The sequence below is a fragment of the Nicotiana tomentosiformis genome, chromosome 3, assembly GCF_000390325.3.
Source record: "Nicotiana tomentosiformis chromosome 3, ASM39032v3, whole genome shotgun sequence".
NCBI lineage: Eukaryota > Viridiplantae > Streptophyta > Magnoliopsida > Solanales > Solanaceae > Nicotiana > Nicotiana tomentosiformis.
The window spans coordinates 3,305,888-3,329,671 of NC_090814.1; the positions used below are offsets into that span (position 1 = coordinate 3,305,888).

A 23,784-nucleotide genomic window follows, 5' to 3' on the forward strand; every position below is an offset into this window, starting at 1 on the left:
TGAAAGGAACATGTTATAATTAGGGATGATTAAGATCACTTAAAAGGAACCAGTTCTAACTAAAAAAATTAGTTAGAAAATATGTGAATTTTTGTACATAATTAGATTAGATTTTGCTCAGTCTCATACTTTCATCAGTATACTCTTGTGCCATGTGCTAAAATGCCTCATTAATCTCTAATGATATTATCTTTATTTTCTTAGAAAATTTAGACTTATACAATAGATTTCTCAGTGAAGAACCTGGTTCATCAAGATTACATGGTACGTACTCTCCACTATGCAAATTTTGAAATAATTATTTTTGGATTATGATCAAAAGGAGAGTCCCATTTAATCCTAACCTCCTTGAGCTTATCCGTTACGAAATGAACCAGTTTCATCCAAATAGAGTCCCAAAACGCAATAAGTGCCTAGATTCTAGGGAGAGTCTTCAACGTCTCTTCAAACTGACTCCCAATTTGATTAGACTTCTGAGCTTCTAAAAAAGTTGTCGTTACCCAATTAAATCTGTCTCTTTATATTTATTAGGCCTTAGTTGTTTCTTTACTTCTAAATTTTTAGCCGCCAAACAATTCTCTCTATCTTTTCTCATATTCTAAACACATACATACTCATCTTCTCTCACCCTCTAACCATCAATGGCTAACGTATCTGGAAATCCCTCATCACCACCCAAAGAATCCACACCCACTCCTTCAACCACACCTTCAACCACACCAATCTATAAGAAAGGAAGATTCAAGATTCTTGCTTGCAAAGTAGTTGCCGGAGAAGAACAAAGCAAGAAAATCAATGAGCAACTGAAGGCAAGTCAGGAAGATGAACCCAAAAAATCTGAAGATTCTTTCAAGTATGCAACTGAGAGGGAAGAAACTGTTTCTTCTGAAATAGAGCAGGTAATATCTGGCCCTAAAATTACATCTGAAGTAATCTCTGAGGTTGCTGCAAATCTGGAAAATAGATTTGTTCTGGTAGGAACTGTGGCTAGTGTAGAGACCACCGAGTATGGGAAAATTGGTGGTAAAAATAAAAAGAGAAAAGAAAAAAAGAGTGAGGGTGATCAAGGCGATGTGAGGGGAATGGGATAAGGAGTGGCTGAATCTTCACCCACTCCTATTAGTTTGACTGACAAAACAGGAGTTATAGTAGTATGGAGTGAGGAATCAGATGGAGAAGAAGAATGTGTGAGAGAAAAAGGGGGAAGTGGGCTTGGAGAAGCTACTGAGGGGTTGGTTAGGTTGAGGAAGAGGTTCCAAGAACCTGTTCTATCTGTGCAAGAACCCCTCGAAAACCTATCGAGAAGAGTGTCTGACAGTTACAATCCCAAAAGGAAAAAGAGTTCAGGAGTTAAAATCCTGGCACTGCGAGGGCAAACAAAAAAAGAAAGGCTGCCTCTTGTATCCCTGCAGTGACTCTTCCTACAAGAGGAAGAGATACAAGGAGTCAGAAGAAGCAGAGTGAGACTGAACTTGAGAAGGCCTTGAAAGAAAGTAAAAGAAAAGTTGCCGCAAAGGAAAAGAAAAAGGTGAGTGAGCCTGTAGAGGCAGTTGAAATTGAGGAGATGGACCTGGTCCTTCATGATAAAGAGGAGGCAGAAGAGGTGGAGGTCGTGACTCCAAAAGTAAAGAAAATCAAGACTTCCACCAAGAAGTCTCCTTTGAAATTAAATTAAGTAGAACCTTCTACCTTGGCAAAAACAACCAGGTCTGCCTTGAAGTCTAGAAAAGTAAAAGTAGTGGAGGAAGAAGAGAGTGAAGAAGAAGAAGAATCTGATGCAGAGAAGGACAAGATGGTTAAGTTTAGGAAAAGAACCATCCTGAAAGGAAGACCCCTCAGGGACTTGGAGGAGGAAGGCATGATGCTGCTGCTGGAAAAACTACAACTGCAGGGTTGGAAGAACATGGTCCTTCAGATGGATGGAAAGCTTGCGAGAACCGAGATTTTGGAGTTCATGGCAAACTGTGAGATCAAGAATGACAGAGTCACCAGTGTGGTAAAGGGGGTGACTGTGAGTTTTGATTACAAGGAATTGGGAGAAATTCTGGGGGTACCTGCTAAAGGGTACAATGACTACAAAAAGTTAAAATGGCCAAGACTAGAAAACCTCCCAACATCACTTGCCATTACAAGGAAGTTTGGTGACAATGAAGAAGAGCTTCAGCCCAAGACTATATACAAAAGTGAGATAAAGCCTCCCCACAAAGTGTTGTTTGAATTTGTTAACAAGGTTGTGCTGCCTAGGCAGGAGAGAAGGCACATTGCCACATTCATGGACCTGGTCCTTATGGAATGTTTTGATAGTGGAAGGCAAATCAACTGGTATGAGTTTATCATCCAACTTCTTGATAGGGTTCTGACTGGCACCAAAACTCATGCCATACCATATGGTTTCATTCTCACGGCTGTACTTGCACACTTCAAGATACCCATTAAGAAATAGGAAGTTAGTACAAATAAGGATTACTTTGGGGCAAACACTTTGACTGCATTTGACTATGAAGTTCACACCACTCCTAAAGAACATGGTTCATCCAAGAAGGTACCTGTGAACAGCAAAGCGCGAGCTTTGGTGCAAGAGAGTAGGGCTAAGGATGCTGAGATTTAGAGGCTGAAGAAGAGGTTGGCTGAAGTAGAAACTGAGAGGGATGCTCTCAGGACTAAGCTTGCAATGGAGAAGGAGAAGAATGAAGGCATTCTTCATGATATGTTAAAACTACTTCAGGCCAAAAACCAAGAACCTAGTCCTTCCCAGCCTTGAATCCTTTCTAGCCTAGTTAGACAAACCAATGATCCGGAGGATTTCTTTTTGTTTCTTTTTGCTTATGATCCAGTATCTTTATTTTTTTATGCTTTTTGGATGACTAGTATCGATGTTAATCAACTGTTTTTGTGATCTAACTGTTTGTTGATGCTTCTTAGATAGTTAATATCAGTAGATTGATATATGATGTTTGACTCCATGATTGCATTTGAAGTAGCTCCAGTGGCCATGAGTAATATCTATTAAAATCTGGTTATCTAACATTATTATGCAACTTTTTAATGATGCCAAAAAGTGAAAGATAGGTTGTGCTTTTTACTTTGGATTGCGATGTTTATAACCTAATGAACCTGGTCTTTGATGATTTGTGACTTTAAAAATGGAAAGTGTTCTAACATTGTGTTGATGTTGAGCTGAGTTGAAACATGTCTTATACTTATGAAAAGCATAGAGTTTGTCATCATCAAAAAGGGGAAATTTGTTGGCCCAAGTGAAGTTTGTTTTGATGATTGACAAAGGAACTCAAGCATGAACCAGGCTCATACACAGGGTACACAGACACGTGAAGATTCAATCACAAGACATGCACATGAAGGAGATAAGCTTAAGTGGTTATATCGGATATCTCCTGAACGAAAAGGTTGCATAAGTGATAAGGAGAAGGACTCCTTATTAGAGAGAACTCTATCCTAGATAAGGGAAGAGTATAGCATTGGAACTCTAGTTATTTCATATTCTACTAACTCTATAAATTGCAGGATGTTCTCATTTCGTAGGTACGCACAAACAATGAAGTTAAAATAGCAAGGCATTTTGCAAACAACACTTGTGTGATTCAAGTGTGCGAATCTGAAGCTACATGAACCAGATAGAAGTACTAGTTCCAAGTGTATGTCTTTTATTCTAGTTTCATTATAGTAGGTGTTTCAAGTTGTACCTTTCAGCTTTATCTAGAAGCAATTGTATTAGGTACTCTGAGTATTGTATTCAAGTTAGAGTTAACTTGAAGTTGTTGCAATAGTTAGAGGCTGGTTTCCACAACGGGATTGGAGGTAATTCTTAGGTTTACAAAGAGTTTTGTAAATGCTATTTTGGCTCAATGAATTAGTGAGTTGGGGAAAATCCTACTGAGTAGTAGGTCGTGGTTTTTTCACCTTTTGAGCCGGGTGTTTTCCACGTAAAAATACTTGTGTTCTTTACTTTTTGCATTTACTATTTTCGCAACAGTAGTATAAGGAACACATAGAAGAATCAGGTCGTTCTATAATTAGTACACGTGAAAATTGGACACCACACAAATCACCTCCCTCTTGTGTGGCATTGAAGTATAAAACAACAATTGATATCAGAGTGGGTTATCCTTGAAGAGGCTAACACCTTAGGAGAAGATCAAGATGAGTGCACCACCTGAAAACTGGGAAGGGCAATCCACTGCTAGGCCGCCACTCTTTAATGGCTAGTACTACTCTTGGTGGAAAAACAGGATGAGAGATCACATTATAGGAGAGGACTATGAGCTATGGGACATTTTCACCGATGGTCCATTGGCTACCTTGAAGAAAATTTCTGAAGGAGTAGATGTACCAATGATAAGAGCGGACTCCACTGCTGAGGACTTGAAAAAAAAATACTTTTTGATATCATGTAAAACAAATACTCATTTGTTGAAATGCAAAAAAATATCTATCTATAACATGAAAAGAAAGTACTATTAATAACATTTGTTGGCCCAAGTGAAGTTTATTTTGATGATTGACAAAGGAAATCAAGCATGAACCAGGTCCATACATAGTGTACATAGACACGAGCAGATTCAAGCACAAGGAATGCACGTGAAGGAGATAAGCTTAAGTGGTTATATCTGATATCTACTGAACGAAAAGGTTGCATAAGTAATAGGGAGAAGGACTCCTTACTCGAGAGAACTCTATCCTAGATAAGGGAGGAGTTGGAAGTTGAAGATAACTAGAACTCTTCCACCAAGGAAGAGTATAGCATTGGAACTCTAGTTATTTTCTATTCTACTAATTCTATAAATTGCAGGATGTTCTCATTTCGTAGGTATGCACAAACACTAAAGTTAAACATGAGTTGAGAGCAAAATAACAAGGCATTTTGTAAACAACTCTTGTGTGATTCAAGTGTGCAAATCTGAAGCTACATGAACTATATAGAAGAACTAGTTCCAAGTGTCTGTCTTTTATTCTAGTTTCATTGTAGAAGGTGTTTCAAGTTGTACCTTTCAGCTTTATCTAGAAACAATTGTATTAGGTACTCTGAGTATTGTATTCAAGTTAGAGTTAACTTGAAGTTGTCGTAACAGTTAGAGGTTAGTTGCTACAACGGGATTAGAGGTAATCCTTAGGTTTACAAAGAGTTTTGTAAATATTGTTTTGGCTCAGTGATTTACTGAAATGTTGGAGAAAATCCTACTGAGTAGAAAGTTGTGATTTTTTTGCCTTTTTAGTCGGGTGTTTTCCACATAAAAATACTTGTGTTCTTTACTTTCCGCATTTACTATTTCCACAACAGTAGTATAAGGAACACATAGAAGAACCAGGTCGTTCTATAATCAGTGCACGCGAAAATTGAATACCACACAAATCACTCCCCCCCCCCCTCCGTGTGGCATTGAAGTATAAAATAATAATATTTTTATTTAGGGTAGGGGTGGGGGTTAGAGGTTAGGGTAGGTAGGCGAGGGTGGGGCGCAGGTTGGGGTGGGGATGTGGGGGTTAGTGGGGATGGGGAATAGGGTGGGGAAGGTTGAGATGGAGTTTTGGAAAATATTTTTCCTTCTCTTGATAGGGAAAATATTTTCCTCCAATTAGAGGAAAATGAGTTGATGAAGAAAATATTTTTCAAAACATTTAAACCAACCAAACATGGACAAATTGGAAAATATTTTTCGAAAAATATTTTCCTTCATACCAAACACACCCTAAATCCCATCAAATTCTTACATCTTCAGGTTGAGCATGTATAAATCCCATTGAATAAAGTTCAACAAAATAAAAGAAAAGTTTACAAACCTTTTAAGACAATACGTATATTAAGATCATGAAAAATAATTAAATGACTATTTTCTTTTTGGTAATTAAAAATATTTTATTACCATCGAGTATATTTACAGCTTAATAAAAATAAAAAATAGACTCCTACTTCACCGGACATTGCGTCCCCCGTGTTGTAGTAGTTTTCACTCACTTGGCAACCTAAACAACAGATCCTCCGTTCTAGTCAGCCTAAAGAAACCAACTAGTGAACAAACTCTCTCCTACTTACTCTAAAGACCACTCCTCTATTCCTAGCTATTAAGGGTAGAAATTCAAATCATGTAATCTCCGAGCTAGTTTTGGATTCCTGCTTCCTCTATAGTGTATTTCCTGTATGATTAACATCACGATTGTTGTAGCAGGCATGGTAATATTGGCGAACACTCTGTTGTTCCTTTCTTTTCACACATAATACATCCCACCAGCCATTGTCATTCTGAATATCTCAGTTTTGGCATCCTTCCCCTTGCAATATGTCGTAGCCCAGTGAAGTTTAGCCTCCCATTCTAGCGCTTGCTTATTCAGTCCTTGCCATCTAAGAAGTCTCTCCCATATCTCAGCTGCAATGTCACATTTGAAAAATATATGGGATATACTCTCATGTGCATTACCACATAAGGGACATGTTTGATCAGTAAGAATCCCCCATTTATGTAGTCTGTCCTTAGTGAATAGCCTCCCAAGTGCTACCAATCTTACAATGAATAACCACTTTGGTGATCCATGGTTATTACAAATAAGCCTTCTCTAACTGACTTTTGTAAATGTTCCTAGCGTCTTCTTGTACATTTTCTTGATAGAAAATTCTGCCATGCTCTGTAGCTCCATGAAAGTGATCCCAGCTTTCTCAAAGTACTTCTTTGCTTTGAAAATTTTCTGGACCATCCAAGATGCTTGATTAGTACCGGCCTCCCATATTATTCTCCCCTTCCCATAGTATGAATGAATCTGCTTCACCCATAGTTTGTCTTTCTTTCTGTACACATTCCATAGCATCTTGCATATAGCTGCCTTGTTCCAGATTGCAATATTTAGCAGACTAAGACCACCACCAGACAAAGGTAAACATAGTTTGTCCCATGCCAGTAAAGCTTTTTTGGAAATCTATGTTCCTTCCTCTGGTGCAGCTTCAGTCTGGGCTGTGGTTTCATTTGAGTTTCTTACCAGCCCAATTGCTTCATCATCATGTTCCTGCCTCTCAGAAAGAATGTTAGTTTCATCAAAAACCACATGTACACTTTCTTCTACACACATAGTTATTTTGTTATAAATCCTATAAGCTTTACTATATGAATAATATCCCAATAATACTCTCTCATCACTTCTGGGATCAAACTTACCTAGTGAGTCCTTACCATTATTGTGCACAAAGCACTTGCATCCAAATGCCTTAAGATGGGATATATTTGGCTTTCTCCCTTTAAGTAACTCATAGGGAGTCTTCTCAACAAGAGGTCTAGTCATGCACCTATTTATGATGTAGCATGTAGTGTTCACAGCTTCTGCTCGGAAACTATGAGGCAGTTTACTAGAAAGAAGCATAGTCCTATCCATTTATTCCAATGTCCTATTCTTTCTTTCAACCACTCCATTTTGTTGTGGATTCCTAGATACAGAAAAATTATGATGTATGCCATGCTCATCACAAAATTCAGCAAATTTAGCATTCTCAAATTCAGTACCATGATCAGACCTAATTGATGCAAGTTGATTACCTAGTTGTTTCTGAGTTTTTCTAACAAAAGAAGTGAACATGTCAAATGCTTCATCTTTAGATGTTAAAAATAATGTCCAAGTAAACCTAGAGTAATCATCAACAAGCACCATAACATATCTCGTGCCACCTCTACTCAATGTTCTTATTGGTCTACAAAGTTCCATATGGATCAGTTCCATCGTCTTGGTAGTGCTTACCACTTTCTTGCTTTTGAAAGAGGATCTTACCTACTTCCCCATTGCTCAAGCCTCACAAACTTTATCTTCCTTGAACTTAATGTTAGGCAGCCCTATCACCAAGTTCTTGGAGACTAATTTGTTGAGTTGACTTAGACTGGCATGTCCAAGTCTCTTATGCCAAAGGAGGGGATCATTATCCAATACACTTAAGCAAGTGAGTTCATTATCTGAAAGTGTGGACAGATCCACAACATATATGTTATTCACTCTTTTTTCCTGCAAAACTATCTTGTCAGTGGTAAGATTAATCACAAAGCATTTTGTAGAGGTGAATACTACCATGTTACTTCTATCACACAATTGTGATACACTTATTAGACTGTACTTCAGTCCATCTATCAAGTAGACATTCTCAATAGAGTGAGAATCAGTCTTACCTACCTTTCCAACCTAAATGATCTCACCTTTCTTCCCATTTCCAAAGGAGACATTACCTCTTTTAAGGTCCTCAAGTGAAAGGAACTGGTTCTTGCTTCCTGTCATGTGCTTTGAGCATCCACTATCCATGTACCATATTTGGCTACTCCCCTTCACTTGGACTTGCAAAAGGAAATCAGGGGTTAGTCTTAGGAACCCAAACTAGTTTGGGTCCCTTTCTATAGGCAAAAGGATGAATCAGATTCTTTTTAGCCCAATTTGGTAGCCTATTCTTCCCTTGAACAAATTCTTTGTTCTTTTGACTTGTCTTTTCTTTTGTAGTACATTCACTTTTATAGTGACTTATTTTACCACAGTATGTGCAAATCTTGTTCTCAGGAAGTGTGAGGTACTTGCTTTTGGGATCCCACTTAGGTGCCGGGTTCCCAAAGCCAAGTCATCTTCTATTACTACTATGGTATTCTTGTAGCCATGAAAGTTCATCGGGGAATCTGTTCCATTTACAGGTTCTGTCTAGCTCATGCTTGACCTTGCTTAGATCCTCCTTTAGAATTCTTACATGTTCATCTCTCTTGTACAACTCATCTTTCATTTTTCCTACATTTTTCTCTAAAGTGAGGTGTGTGTGATCAGCTGTCTTTTTACATGTTCCTAATTTTAGTTTTAGATTTTTGGATCTAAGCTCTAGGACAGTTAAGTCAAGTGCATGAACCTGGTTCTTGAACACAGTATTTTCACTTACAGTTTCACTAACTCTAAGTTCCAGGTTTTTGCACTTAGCCTTCAAAATCACACATTCTTTAGATAATTGTTCCTTTTCATTGTTTACATCCTCAGATTCATCAATTAGTTCTAATAGTAACTCAGATAATCTTTCTTTAGACAACAATTTAATCTTGTATTTGAGATGAATTACACTTACGTTAGTTTCTTTATCAGATTCTCCAATGGCCATAAGTGTTTGTTCATCCTCATCGTCATCATTTGAGCTTTCATCTGAGCTTTCTCCCCAAGCAGCGACCATAGCCTTGGTTGAACCTTTGTTGCTGCTTTTCTTGGGTTGAACATGTTCCTTCTTCTTGTTCCTTCGTTCAGCTCTTTCCTTCTTCCATTCAATTTCCCATAATTCTTGATGTGGTGATCAGTCTTTTCACACTTGTAGCAGACATCATTAGTTTGCTTCTCAGGAGATTTTGACTTGCTATAGCTTCCAGTTCTTGAAGAACCCTTTCCTCTCCTCAGGTTATTCTTGAAATCCTTAGTGATCATAGCCATTTCATCATCTTCCAGATCAGAACCTTCAGTGATTCTGAGTGACAAGTTCCTTTCCTTCTTAGGCGCATCCATCTTCATGGTTTGTCTCCTAAGTTCATAAGCAGTGAGATTTCTAATTAATTCATCTAGTGGAAGAGTGGAAATATTCTTTGATTCCTGGATGGCAATGATTTTGCTCTCCCAAGTAATAGGCAAAACCCTAGTCAGTATCTTCTCGACTCTATCTTCTTCATGAATAATCCTGCCAAGAGATTTTAGCTCATTTGTCAATGTAGTGAACCTTGTGTACATTTCTTGAATGGTTTCTCCTTCCTTCATAGCAAAGTTCTCATACTGAGAGTACAGTAGAGTTCCTCTGGATCTCTTCACCTGAGGTGTTCCATCGTGAGCCACTTGCAGTGTGTCCCAAATTTACTTTGCAGTGGTATAGCTTTGGATTCTGTTGTACTCATCTGGACCAAGTCCACAAACAAGCCATTTCTCGGCTTTAGCATTCTTCTCCCACTTCTTCCAAGTCCTCAGCAGTGCAGTCTGCTCTTGTCATTGGTACATCTACTCCTTCGGCATTTTTCTTTAAGGTAGCCAGTGGACCATCAGTGACAATGTCCCATAGCTCATAGTCTTCTCCTATAATGTGATCTCTCATCTTGTTTTTCCACCAAGAGTAGTACTGGCCATTAAAGAGTGGCGGCCTAGCAGTGGATTTCCCTTCCCAGTTTTCAGGTGGTGCACTCATCTTGATCTTCTCCTAAGGTGTTAGCCTCTTCAAGGATAACCCACTCTGATACCAATTATTGTTTTATACTTCAATGTCACACAAGAGGGAGGTGATTTGTGTGGTGTCCAATTTTCACGTGCACTGATTATAGAACGACTTGGTTCTTCTATGTGTTCCTTATACTACTGTTGCAGAAATAGTAAATGCATAAAGTAAAGAACACAAGTATTTTTACGTGGAAAACACCCGGCTCAAAAGGTGAAAAAACCACGACATACTACTCAGTAGAATTTTTTCCAACACTTCACTAAATCACTAAGCCAAAACAGCATTTACAAAACTCTTTGTAAATCTAAGGATTACCTATAATCCCGTTGTGGCAGCCAGCCTCTAATTGTTGCGATAACTTCAAGTTAACTCTAACTTGAATACAATACTCAGAGTACCTAATACAATTGCTTCTAGGTAAAGCTGAAAGGTACAACTTGAAACACCTACTACAATGAAACTAGAATAAAAGACAGACACTTGGAGCTGGTTCTTTTATTCAGTTCATGTAGCTTCCGATTTGCACACTTGAATCACACAAGAGTTGTTTGCAAAATGCCTTGCTATTTTGCTCTCAATTCACGTTTAACTTCAGCGTTTGTGTGTACCTATGAAATGAGAACATCCTGCAATTTATAGAGTTAGTAGAATAGGAAATAACTAGAGTTCCAATGCTATACTCTTCCTTGGTGGAAAAGTTCTAGTTATCTTCAACTTTTAACTCATCCCTTATCTAGGATAGAGTTCTCTCGAGTAAGGAGTCCTTCTCCTTATCACTTATGCAACCTTTTCGTTCAGGAGATATCAGATATAACCACTTAAGATTATCTCCTTTACGGGTATGCCTTGTCCTTGAATTTGCCCGTGTCTATGTACACTGTGTATGAACCTGGTTCATACTTGAGTTCCTTTGTCAATCATCAAAACAAACTTCACTTGGGCCAACAAATATTATCAATAGTACTTTCTTTTCATGTTATAGATAGACGTTTTTTTTGCATTTCAACAAATGAGTATTTTTTTTTACATGATATCAAAAGGTATTTTTTTTTTCATTTAAAAAAAAGTACTTTCTTTTCATAAAAAAAGTATTTTATTTTATTTAAACAAAAAAATTATTTTCTTTTCATAATGTAAAAAAAGTATTTTTTTTTTTATTTCAACAAAATGGGTATTTTCGTTTCATGATATAGAAAAAGTATGTTTGTTTATTTCAATAAAATGAGTACTTTATTTTCATATTTTAGAAAGAGTACTTTATTTTTCAACCAAAAAAGAATATTTTTTTTTAGGTATGGAGCACAAACTTCAACTTTATTTTTGCTTAAAAAAGTAAAGCAGCACATTAGTTCCTTTGGATTTGTGTGAATTTTTAGAAAAATAAATTAAATTCTTGAAGAAAATAGAGTCCTGAAAACTTGGGTATTTGGAGGGGGGCAAGGAAACATGGGGACTTAGGGGAAGGGGGTGAGGAGAGTAGCATAAAAAAATATTTTCTTATCACGACCCGAAATTCTCACTGTCGGGACCGTGATGGCGCCTAACATTTCACTTGCTAGGCAAGCCAACGTTAGAGAATCATTAAACCAATCCTTTTTTCATTCAGTAAATAACAGCAAATTAGCTAAGATGAAATATAATGAGTGCGGAATAATATAAAAACTGCATTAATTACTACCACCCGGATCTGTAGTCACAACTCATGAACTACTATGATTTACTACAAACAGAGTCTAAAAAGGAAAAAAATACACTGTTTTGAAGTAAGGAAACAGTAAATGATAAAACTAAGAAGAGACTCCAGGGTCTGCGGACGCCAGCAGATCTACCTTGGGTCTCCTGACAGCAAATCCAAGTTGCTAAGCCTCACGATCAGCTAGGACCGGTACCAAAATCTGCACAAGAAGTGCAAAGTGCAGTATCAGTACAATCGACCCCATGTACTGGTAAGTGTCGAGTCTAACCTCGACGAAGTAGTGACGAGGCTATGACAAGACACCCACATAATAAACTTGAGCAGATAACAGTATATGTACAAGAAAACAACAGTAACAGCTAAACATGTACTATTGGGAGGGGGAACATGCTAAAGGGGCATATGATATAGGAGATACAGCGGAAATAATAACCAGAACAGTCAACATGCTTTTAACCAGTGAAAAACAACTAAACACAATGAAGAAAATTGTACGGCATCACCCTTCGTGCTTTTACTCTCAGCCTCACAATATAAATCAATAGATACGGCACGGCATCACTCTTCGTGCATTAACTCTCATAACGTGGAACGGCATCACCCTTCGTGCATTAACACTCATAATATGGCACGGCATCGCCCTTCGTGCATTAACACTTACAATATGGCACGGCATCACCCTTCGTGCATTAACACTCTCCCTTACCATAATGCAATGAACAAATAACAACAAGGATATAGAATAACAAGTACAAGCCTTACTTCAATATTTGGTTCCACAATACCAACCTCAGCTTCGAAATCAATACTCAATTATCACCAGAAAATTCGTAAACATGATAAGAACGATCAATTTAATAATACTAGTCTAAACATGGATAACATGAACAAAGGAAGCTATAATTGCAAGAAACCAAGCCCCCACCCGCATGCTTTAACCCTACTATAACGCATAAGTACTCGTCACTTCACATATACATTATTCCCCAATATCTAAACATGTAGCAAATAGACAAACAAGTCATATTCCCTCAAGTCAGGGTTAGACACAACACTTACCTCGCTCCAAAGGCCACTCAATGCTCAATTACCGCTTTTCCTCTAGAATTCACCTCCGAACCACTCGTATCTATCCACAAACGACTCAATAATATCAAATATTGCTAAAGAAATCAATTACAATGCATAAATTTAGATTCCCCAAACTTGCCCCCAAAAAGTCAAAAATCGACCCCGGGCCCACTTGGTCAAAACCCAATGTTCGGACCAAAATCCATTCACCTCCGAGCCCGATTATATAATTTATTTCAAAATCCGACCTCAATTCGAGGTCTAAATTCTAATTATGCAAAAATCCCTAATTCTACCCAAACCCCCAATTTTCACCAAGAAAATCCTAGATTTTAGGTTGAAAACTCATGAAATGTAATGGGTAATTGAAAGAAAGTGATTTAAAATCACTTACCAACATTTTGGGGAAGAATTTAGCTTGGGAGAATCGCCTCTAGGTCGTTTGGCTTTTGAAAAGTTGAAAGAATGGCTTAAGTCCTATAATGGGACTGTTTAATAGCTCGGCGACAGTATTCATCGCGTTCGCGAGGACACGGTCGCGTTCGCGAAGAGCAAAGCTTGCCAAGCTTACGCGATCGCGAAACTCCTATCGCGTTCGCGAAGGTTATGCCCCCCTGGTCTTCGCGTTCGCGAGTCCTTGCTCGCGTTTGCGATGAAGAGTGACTGGCCCCCTCCCTCAGGTCCCTATCACTACGCGTTCGCATTGAGCTGGTCGCGTTCGCGAAGGGTAAAGTCCCCATCGCTCGGCGTTCGCGACCTAGCCTTCGCGTTCGTGAAGAAGCAAAATTCAGCCAGCCCAGTTTCTACTACGCGTTCGCGAGAGTGCCTTCACGAACGCGAAGAAGGAAACCAGAAGGCACTGAAACTGTAGAAACCAGATTTTTCCTAAGTCAAACATATCTCGTAGCCTATCCGAATCTCACCCGAGCCCTCGGGGCTCCAAACCAAACATGCACACAAGTCTAAAAACATCATACGAACTTGCTCGCGCGATGAAATCGCCAAAATAACACCTAAAACTACGAATTTAGCACCAAATCAAATAAAATTCTCAAGAACACTTTAAAATTCCTATTTTCACAACCGGACGTCCGAATCATGTCAAACTAACTTTGTTTCTCATCAAATTTCACAGATAAGTCATAAATATTATATTGGACCTATATCGGGCACAGAAACCAAAATACGGACCCGGTATCAACAAGGCCAAACATCAACCAATTCTTAAAATCATTAAATTTTTATCAAAAATTCATAACTCGAGGTAGGGACCTCTGAATTCGATTCTGGGCATACGCCCATGTCCCATATTTTGATATGGACCCACCGAGACCGTCAAAATATGGATCCGGACCCGTTTACCAAAAATATTGTCTGAAGTCAACTCAACTGATATTTTTAGGCAAAATTCTTATTTTTATCAGTTTTTAACATATAAACCTTCCGGGCCAATACCCTGACTGCGCACGTAAATCGAGAAAGGCTAAGATGAAGTTTTTGAGACCTCGTAACGCAGAATTAGGTTTTAAAATATAAGATGACCTATCGGGTCATCACATTTCTAGTCTCTAACCAAACACTAGAAAATATTTTCTGAAAAAAGTTTTCCACTCACCAACCAAATTAGGGAAAATAAGCGATAAAACCACTCATTTTCCATGAAAATTTCCTTCATACCAAACACACTCTTAGACTTAAAGTAAACCTAATTTATTTTCGGGATACCTCTAACTGAAATTAGAATTATTGAAGTAGATCCATTTAAAATATACTTTTCATATTTTCAGTTTTATTTTCTTTATTAGAATATATTTAAGCTTAGAACTAAATATTTCAAAGATATAACTTTAGGAGAACAAATTGTTATAAAAAATCTAAGTAATACTAAGGCACTTGCTATTTTATACATGAAAATAATCTAGTAAGAAAATCTAAGATTATGATATACAGAAAATTTCATAAATGTGTTTTATAGAAGTGAAAGATAAATACAAAAAAAAATTAACAAAATAAACAACAAAAAATATAACAAATTTTAAGCTAGATTATATTAACCGATATGATGGAAGACCTGTGTGAGACAAATTTATTTTTTTATGAGTTAACCAAATGGAATCACCAATCACACCATTTTTGAAAACTTACAGTTTTTTAACTTTTATTTTATAACTCAAATATAAATTTTAATTTAATATTTATATAAATTTTAAAATTTTATACTTATGAAACGAGATACACGCGCACGCGCATATTTTAAGACTAGTAAGAATAAAAAGCTTAAAAGTAAAGAATATATAGGTGTAGAAAACATCATTTTTTCTTCAAGGGATGGGTTAAGAAAATAGCGCATGTAATTTTTGCCAAGTAAAATATACGCATGAATAAATAATTTACTCCAATTTATTTTGTTTACTATTAGACCTTCTAGACCAAACTAACTGAGAACCAAAAGGCACGCAACTTTTAACAATTCTTTTTGGACAAAAAAAACAATTTTTTAAACTATGCTTATTTTTTTCCACTTCTAATAATTCAAATAGTGTCCAAAAGCTTATTAAATAGGGTTATGTTGGGACGAGGACCATTTACAAGTCTTTTTAAAGAATTTGAACCCATGTTTTAATTTTTAAAATTTAAATTCCTTTTATAATTAGTGCTAATTAAGCTAATTCCCATTATAAAATGTTCGAAACCGGCCCAAAATTTGTAAAAAATACGATTTAGTCCAAAGTAATAAATAATAAAAATTAAACCAAAAAAGATATTAAGATGTATTTTTTACCTTATAAAAAAAATAAAAAGATATATTTTTCTCCCTCAATCCATTCCTGCGTATTTTACTTTCGCCTTCTAGATCAAAAGAACATCTGAAATGCTCCGATGACAGTCATTGTTGAAACTTGAGCTTCAATCTTAAAAACTGGGTGTTTAAAAAGTATGAACTATTTCGAGTTGATGTTATTGGGTTTCGTTGGGATCTTTTGAGGGGTCTAAATTTCAAATTTGAGAGAGTTTGAAAAAAATTTAAGGTGGTTTCAGGTGAAATTTCATATTTAAGCTTGAAGTTTAAGTGTTTAACATGAACATTTTAGATTTATGTTTAAGGTCTATAATAAATTTTAACGGTCTATACAAAACGAGTTTAACTTAGTCTATACTAAACGACCTAAATATGCTTATAGTAAATTTTAGAAAATATGCTGTGATCTATAATAAATTTCAAAACTATTTTAGTATAGACTTTTAAGATCTATTATAGATGTTAAACATAAATCTGAACTGTTCATCTTCAACCTCAAGTTCAAATCTGAAATTTCATCCAAAACTATCTTAAATTTTCATAAAACTCCCTCAAAATTGAGATAAGCTCTCCAAGATGGACCCAATCTATTGTAACAATATCCGATCCAAGCAAAAAATATTTTTGCAAAATCCAATCTCCCAACCAAGCTTCAAAATGAGCTTTAATGGAGTTTTGTTCTTCTCCTTCAAGTTTCAAGCTCAAGTTCTTCCACGTATAATGAATACAATGTTTAATTTTAAAACTTTAAGAGACAAGAAACAATTAAATCAATCAAATTTGCAATCAAAAAGTGGGCAATGAAGATGAAGATGAAGAAGTAGAGTGGAAAAGCTGCCAATTAATGCTCAAGCTTAGGCGAAGAATTGGTTTTGTGTTATGAAATATAACTCAAAGTAACAATATAGAACAAGGAAAAACAAGCTAAGAGATATAGAGAGAAAGAGGGAAGAGATTCTTATTTTTTCTTCAATTGTGTGTATTTTCCTATCTATTACAAGGCCTTTATATAGGCATGAAAAGTGAAGAAAAATATGTCATTCAATATGTCATTAAGCATTTGAGATGAAAATCATGAAGGAAGAGTAGACATCCGCCATAATTTTATTTTTCTTATAACACTCCCCCTTGAATGTCCATAGATAATGTGCCTCGTTAAAACCTTATTAGGAAAAATCCTCTAAAAAATCCTAATGAAGGAAAAAGAGTACACATGTTTATAAATACGCCTTTTGGTTGCCTCGTTAAAAACCTTCAAGGAAAATCCAGTGGGACAAAATCTTGTAAGGAAAAAAGAGTACAACGCGTATTAATTCCCCCTGATAAAAGCATCAATTCACATCCTTGAGCCTTCGCATCCCAATCTTGTACACTAGTTTCTTGAAGGTTGACGTCGGTAGAGATTTGGTGAACAAATCAGCCATATTATCATTTGAACGAATCTGTTGCACATTGATATCACCATTTTTTTGAAAATCATGTGTGAAAAATAACTTTGGTGAAATGTGCTTTGTCCTATCTCCTTTTATGAATCCTCCCTTCTATTGGGTTATGCATGCTGCATTATCTTCATACAAGATTGTGGATAGTTTGTCACACTTCAAACCACATTTGTCTCTAATAAGATGTATTATAGACCTCAACCATACACATTCTCAACTTGCTTCATGAATAGCAATTATCTTAGCATGATTAGATTAAGTAGCCATGATTAATTGCTTAGTTGATCGCCAAGATATGGCAGTACTTCCACATGTAAACATATAGCTTGTTTGAGATCGAGCCTTGTGTGGGTCAGATAAATACCCAGCATCGGTATAACCAACAAGATCGAGATTGCAATCATTGCCATAAAATAAGCCCATATCGGTAGTCCCTTTTAGATACCGCAATATATGTTTGATTCCATTCCAATGTCTCCTTGTAGGAGCAGAGTTATATCTTATTAAGACATTAACTGAAAAAGTTATGTCAAGCCTTGTAATGTTAGAAAGATACATTAGTGCACCAATTGCACTAAGATATGGTACTTCGGGACCAAGAAGTTCTTCATTATTTTCATGAGATCGGAATGGATCTTTATTTATATCGAGTGATCTCACAACCATCGGGGTACTCAATGGATGTGCTTTATCCATATAGAATCACTTTAAAATCGTTTTAGTGTATGCTGATTGATGGACAAAAATTCCATCTTTTATATACTAAATTTGTAGACCAAGATAAAATTTTATCTTTCCAAGATCTTTCATTTCAAATTCTTTCTTTAAGCAGTCTACTGCTTTAGGAAACTCCCTAAGAGTTCCAATGATATTTAAATCATCAACATACACGGCGATTATAACAAATTTAGATCCAGATCATTTTATAAATACACAAGGACAAATTTAATCATTCTTGTACCCTTCTTTCAACAGGTACTCACTCAGGCGATTATACCACATGCGCCCTGATTGTTTCAATCCGTATAAGGATTTTGAAACTTTATTTAATAAATTTCTTGGAAACCTTAATATGTTTCAGAACAATTTAAATCCTTCAATGATTTCCATTATATGCATATCAAGTTTTTCATGTATTGCCAGATTAAAACCTGAAATGACTACATCCACCACAGGAGAACATGTCTCTATATAATCAATGCCAGGATATTTACAAATCTTCTTGTAACACAAGTCGTCTTTATGTCCATCGACTTGACCTTTTTTTGTACAAGAACACATTTACACCTCCACTGGCTTTATACTTTCAAGTGTTGGGACTATCCGTCCAATTTCATATTTTTCAGGTGAAATCAATTTTCATTGCGTATTTTTCATTTGGCCAATCATTTATCTTTCCAAATTTCATAACAGATTTGAGCTCAAGATCCTCGTCAATATTATTAATATTGAGCGCTACATTATATTAACAATATCGCCGACGATCATTTTATATCGGTTCTATTATTACCCAATAAAGACATAACTTATTGAGATCTCTTTATCTCATTATTTTCAGGTACCTAAGCCTCTCCCATGAGGTTTTATGAAGTGTTATATCGTGGTACTCTTCTAGAGCACTTGCCTCCTTATTATGACCATCTTGAACATTTGCTCTTCTCATTCTTCAAGAAGTTTTATCTTTGAAACCGATTAGTCTATTATGCTTCATGCATGCCATAGACTCTATTCATTATGAATTTTATTTTATTTAAGCATTAGCATCTGAATATGACATTTAGCTTTGGGTCAGCAAATACGCCTAGCAATATTTTGCAAATGAATTATCACTTGAACTTCAAGTTCACATTTTCTCGTACGAGGATCTAGATGTACTCATAATAATTCATTACATGCATTATCTTTTCAGCTACCCATTTTCTCCCCCTATTATTGGGATCACCAACACATATCTCTAGCCTTATTTGGGGATCCATCTTTGTGCATTGTGGTGGAACAATTAAATCATATAGAACATTCATATTTCTAGATAGAAATTATTTGGTTCCTGACTCTGAACCGATTGTGATAGGGAGAACTTATCTTAACTTGGCTAGATGTGAGTGTTGTTGTATATTAAATAATACATCACATACCAAATTTTATTTTGGCAATTTTGTTCTCATAACCGATGGTTTAGCTATAATTGGAGGCATACAGTTTCTGCTAAACCAACTTGGATTTAAACCAATATTATCAAGATAAATCATCATAATTTATATTCTGGAATTGTGCTCTAATAATTTGAGCAATCAATCTTGCAAAAGCCAAACTACAAATTGATAACAAATGCACATGTGACCATAGAATAGATGCATCTATTAAAATCATATAATAGTAAACGGTCCACATGGCAGGTGACTGGGCCCATATATTTATCATCTTTTATTCGTTCCAGAAATCAAGGGATTCAATCCCAACTTTAACTGGTATATCATGAGAATAAGCAGCACAAGAGAATTCTTGAAGAATCTTATATTTATTCAATATATGCCAATGTAATTCTCAATTAATTTTTTGCATCATAATTGAACCGAGATGGTCAACCGGTCATGCCAACTAATATTTGTTTCAGTAAACCTTTAGTTTACTTGTAACATATAATTCCATCATCATACATATATTTGTGTAGTACAAATAGAAAGAAAATGAGGTAATCTTTCATATTTATCCGTTATGATTATAGAAATATGAAGATATTCAATATTCCTTTCATTTATAGTCTCAATATACCAACCACTTTGACTTATACATTTGAAACTCAAAAAGTTTCTTTTGAGACTTTACAATATCAATATCGTGAATAATTTTATTCATCCGGGTAGTAACAAATTAATTTTTTATGAGCTCTTAATAACTTTTGTACTACAAGATCTTTTGTCGCACCATTCATATGGTAAATATCTCCTTCACGGAGAAAATTATATCATAATAAATTATCATGGTCAAAATTATCATAAGCAAAATCATTTCTTGCTTTAATTTTGCCTTTAATAACTTTTTATAAGGTACAACAAAAATATTTTTTAGCGTGTCATATGTACGTGACCAATGATATATTCATGTAACCACACAAAAATATTTATTCTCTTTATTTCACTCAAACCTCCCTTAAAGGTGAGTTGTATGGTATTCATCTAATCATGCATTGCATGTCTTTATTCATTACTTTTATCACATATTGTCACATTCACCTTTAGGAATGGGTCTGCATTCTCAATGCTTATCACAAAATACATTCTCTTCAAGGAATGGATCATAATCAGCGACGTGTTTTATTATTTTTCATACCAATTTGATGGTAAACATTTCCTTCACATTTTGAAGGACTATTTTGAGAACCTTTATTGTTCTCCTTTTATAATCGTAGTGATGATTATTATTATTTTGATCTTTGGAATGCCCACGTTCATTATTCAACCACTTGTCTTCATTTAGACTTATTATACGCCACTACCACATTCACTTCAAGAATAGAGCAAATCAAGTGGGACAATATTCATGCCTTTTCATGAAAAATATATTATTTTCTTTAGTCATTATTATATCATCAATATGGTATAGTGGGACTCAAACCCAATGTCTTATCAATATAAAGGCATGTTAGACCATAATGAATTGGGACTCAAATCCAACTCTTATCATCATGGAGCATCAGGACTTGATCCCGATGTCTTACCCTCATGGTGCATTGCGACTTGAACTCATTGAAGTTGATATCATTAATATCAAAGGACAAAAACAATTTCAAATACGAAGAAAATGCTTACCTCTTGAGTTAAACTCTTCATAATGTCATTTGGATATAATTCTCAATAATAGACTTTCGTTTACTCAAATCAGCTAAGTAATTAGTGTCAAACAGATATATGAAAGTACAAAATAATATTGAAAATTCACACGTGGTCTTTGCTGCAATAAGCTTACTTCAAGATGAAAGTGATATGACCAGAGTATTAAAGAAAAATAATGTATCAAATAGAATAATATAGTGCTACTAGTTACCATGCACTTTTGTGGAAACTAAGTATTATGCTCTTAAAAAAAATATCTATCTACTATCTACTACTATATGCTTTCCACATAGAAATGATTCAACATGTTAATTTGATAAGAACTATCATCAATGAAAAATTTGGTGTAGTGCATACTTCTTGTACTAATATTTTATCTTATTAAAATAAAATAGTTACGAGTATTATTATTATTATATTATATTTGACAGCAAACTAATGTATAATCATTATACTAGGCATACTAAAATCGTATTATAAGGTAAAACCATAAGCATACATAATAAAGTATAATTTTAATTTTATAGATTATTTAGTATACCGCATGCCACATATTATTTAGTTCATGAAAATTTAACAAGGTGACATCCTTAGCAGCCACATAAATACTAATTTTTTAATAATCAGACCATTACTTATTCCAAATATTGGTATAAGCTTATCTGGTTTAAAGCTCGGACTTGTTGCTGTAGCAGAAAGACGTGACTGTAACACAGAAGTGGAATTCAACCTTGAGGTTAGAGACTTCGTGCTGATAACGTGTTATGAAATATAGCTCAAAGTAACAATATAGAATAAGGAAAAACAAGCTAAGAGATATAGAGAGAAAGAGGGGAGAGATTCTTATTTCTTCTTCAATTGTGTGTATTTTCCTATCTATTACAAGGCCTTTATATAGGCATGAAAAGTGAAGAAAAATATGTCATTGAATATGTCATTAAGCATTTGAGATGAAAATCATGAAGGAAGAGTAGACATCCACCATAATTTGATTTTTTTTTATAACATTTTGATTTATTTCTTGAATTTTAAGTTTACCCTAGAAGTTTTTAAAAATTCAAAATAGCCCCCGATCAAACTTAAATCCCCGCTTAACATTTTTCTGGGCAAAACTTAAATAAAAAATAAAGAGGGGTCCAAAAAAATAGTGTCTCGGGGGCCTTTTGTCCACAATATATCTCTAGTAAGTAACTTCTAAGCTCTAAATTCTTATATATAAAAAATCTTTCTGAAGGGAGAAACCAACACATTTACTAGGAATATCAATAATGTTAAGATGCAACTTGAAGGGTCGTTTTATTAGGAAACAAATTATTTTAGAATTAATTATTCGGGATTACTAATTCGGTGATTATTATTCTACCCTTTCATAGGGATCAAAATAATATTAAATTCCAAAATAACTAATTTCAAAATTAGCTATATCGTAATTTTATCTCAACCAAACATTAGATAAATTCATATTAAATTTAATTATAAGATTAATTATTCCTTATTGTGACGTCTTTGTTTGTGGATTGTTAGTCATAAAATTCTACATAGCATGAACCTTTTTTAGCAGACACATCTCAAGAAGCCTCTCGAAACTCGAAAGATATGTCCCCTTCCTCTTCCCACTTTTAATTTCCTGTAAGTTGCTGGAAGTTTCTTGCACAAAGAACTCTCTCAACAATTTCGGAACTTTCAAGATTCTTAAAACTGTACCCCTCTCTCTATCCTCATAAATCTTTTCTCTATATATATAATGCACCATTAAACCCGTTAGCTCGTCCCAGTCAAACAAACTAGCTAGCCAGTTGATATTAATATCATCTACCACATCACAGAACCAAACACAAAAAGAGAAAGAAAAAGAAGAAGATCGTCAAAGCTTGCAAGGATGAGGCTCAGCAAAAATAATATTCCATTTTTTATCTTTTCAGTTGGCTGCATATTGCAAGTGGCATTAGTTTCAGAAGGATCAATTCTACCATTATTCTTGGACCAAATGGCCAATACTCCCAGTAGTCTACTAAGTGAAACATTTCTTGATCCATTCAGAATGTTGGAACAGATACCCTTAGGACTAGAAACCAGAGACGAGACTCTGTCCGTTGCAAAAGTAGACTGGAAAGAAACGCATGAGGGACACGTGGTAACAGTAGACGTTCCAGGTTTAAAGAAAGAAGAGATAAAGATAGAGGTGGAGGAAAATAGGGTGTTGAGGGTGAGTGGAGAGAGGAAGAAAGAAGAAGAGAAGAAAGATGATCATTGGCACTGTGTTGAAAGGAGCTACGGGAAGTTTTGGAGGCAGTTCCGTCTGCCCGAAAATGCTGATATTGATACTCTCAAAGCTAAGCTTGAGAATGGGGTGCTAACTATTTCTTTTGCTAAGTTGTCTCCTGACAAAATTAAGGGTCCTAAAGTTGTCGCCATTGAGACCAAAGAAGAAGGAAAAAACTCTTCTCCTTCCGTTAAAGAGGAGCTCTAATGGCTTTGATAGCTTGTATTAGTTTCACATCATTCGAATTCTGCGTGAATACAGGATACTTTATGCGTCAAACTGTATTTCTTGTAATAGTAATAAATCATGGGGTGTGATTTATAATTAATATGCTTGGTCTTTTGTACCTAGAAAGTAGTGAAAAGTGATGAAAATAATGTAAATGTAGTCATAATTGGGAAGTAGTATCATATATATTTGATCTGTTTCTTTTTCGTTCTTGGATTGATTTTCTAATTGTTAAGTTCTATTCATATTTTTTCAC

The 23,784-nt window shown here is 35.5% G+C and overlaps 2 protein-coding genes across 2 annotated transcripts; both read left to right on the top strand.

Moving 5' to 3' along the window:
* Positions 1-641: 641 nt before the first annotated feature.
* LOC138907277 (uncharacterized) lies at positions 642-2,761 on the top strand. Its single transcript, XM_070197868.1, has 5 exons — positions 642-1,023; positions 1,141-1,317; positions 1,413-1,653; positions 1,708-2,407; positions 2,609-2,761. The coding sequence occupies exons 1-5, from the start codon at positions 642-644 to the stop codon at positions 2,759-2,761; spliced, it is 1,653 nt and encodes a 550-aa protein (XP_070053969.1).
* Positions 2,762-22,793: 20,032 nt separating this feature from the next.
* Positions 22,794-23,735, top strand: LOC104087285 (22.0 kDa class IV heat shock protein). The gene has a single exon (XM_009591698.4). The coding sequence runs from the start codon at positions 22,917-22,919 to the stop codon at positions 23,505-23,507; it is 591 nt and encodes a 196-aa protein (XP_009589993.1). The 5' UTR covers positions 22,794-22,916; the 3' UTR covers positions 23,508-23,735.
* Positions 23,736-23,784: the final 49 nt, after the last annotated feature.

What these genes read in the sequence shown, in the direction of transcription:
- LOC138907277 (XM_070197868.1), top strand. Translation starts at nt 642, where the DNA reads ATGGCTAACGTATCTGGAAATCCCTCATCACCACCCAAAGAATCCACA. An exon ending in CGAGTATGGGAAAATTGGTG is followed by an intron (nt 1,024 to 1,140) that starts GTAAAAATAAAA and finishes CTGACAAAACAG; the next exon opens with GAGTTATAGTAGTATGGAGT. An exon ending in ATCGAGAAGAGTGTCTGACA is followed by an intron (nt 1,318 to 1,412) that starts GTTACAATCCCA and finishes GTATCCCTGCAG; the next exon opens with TGACTCTTCCTACAAGAGGA.
- LOC104087285 (XM_009591698.4), top strand. Translation starts at nt 22,917, where the DNA reads ATGAGGCTCAGCAAAAATAATATTCCATTTTTTATCTTTTCAGTTGGC.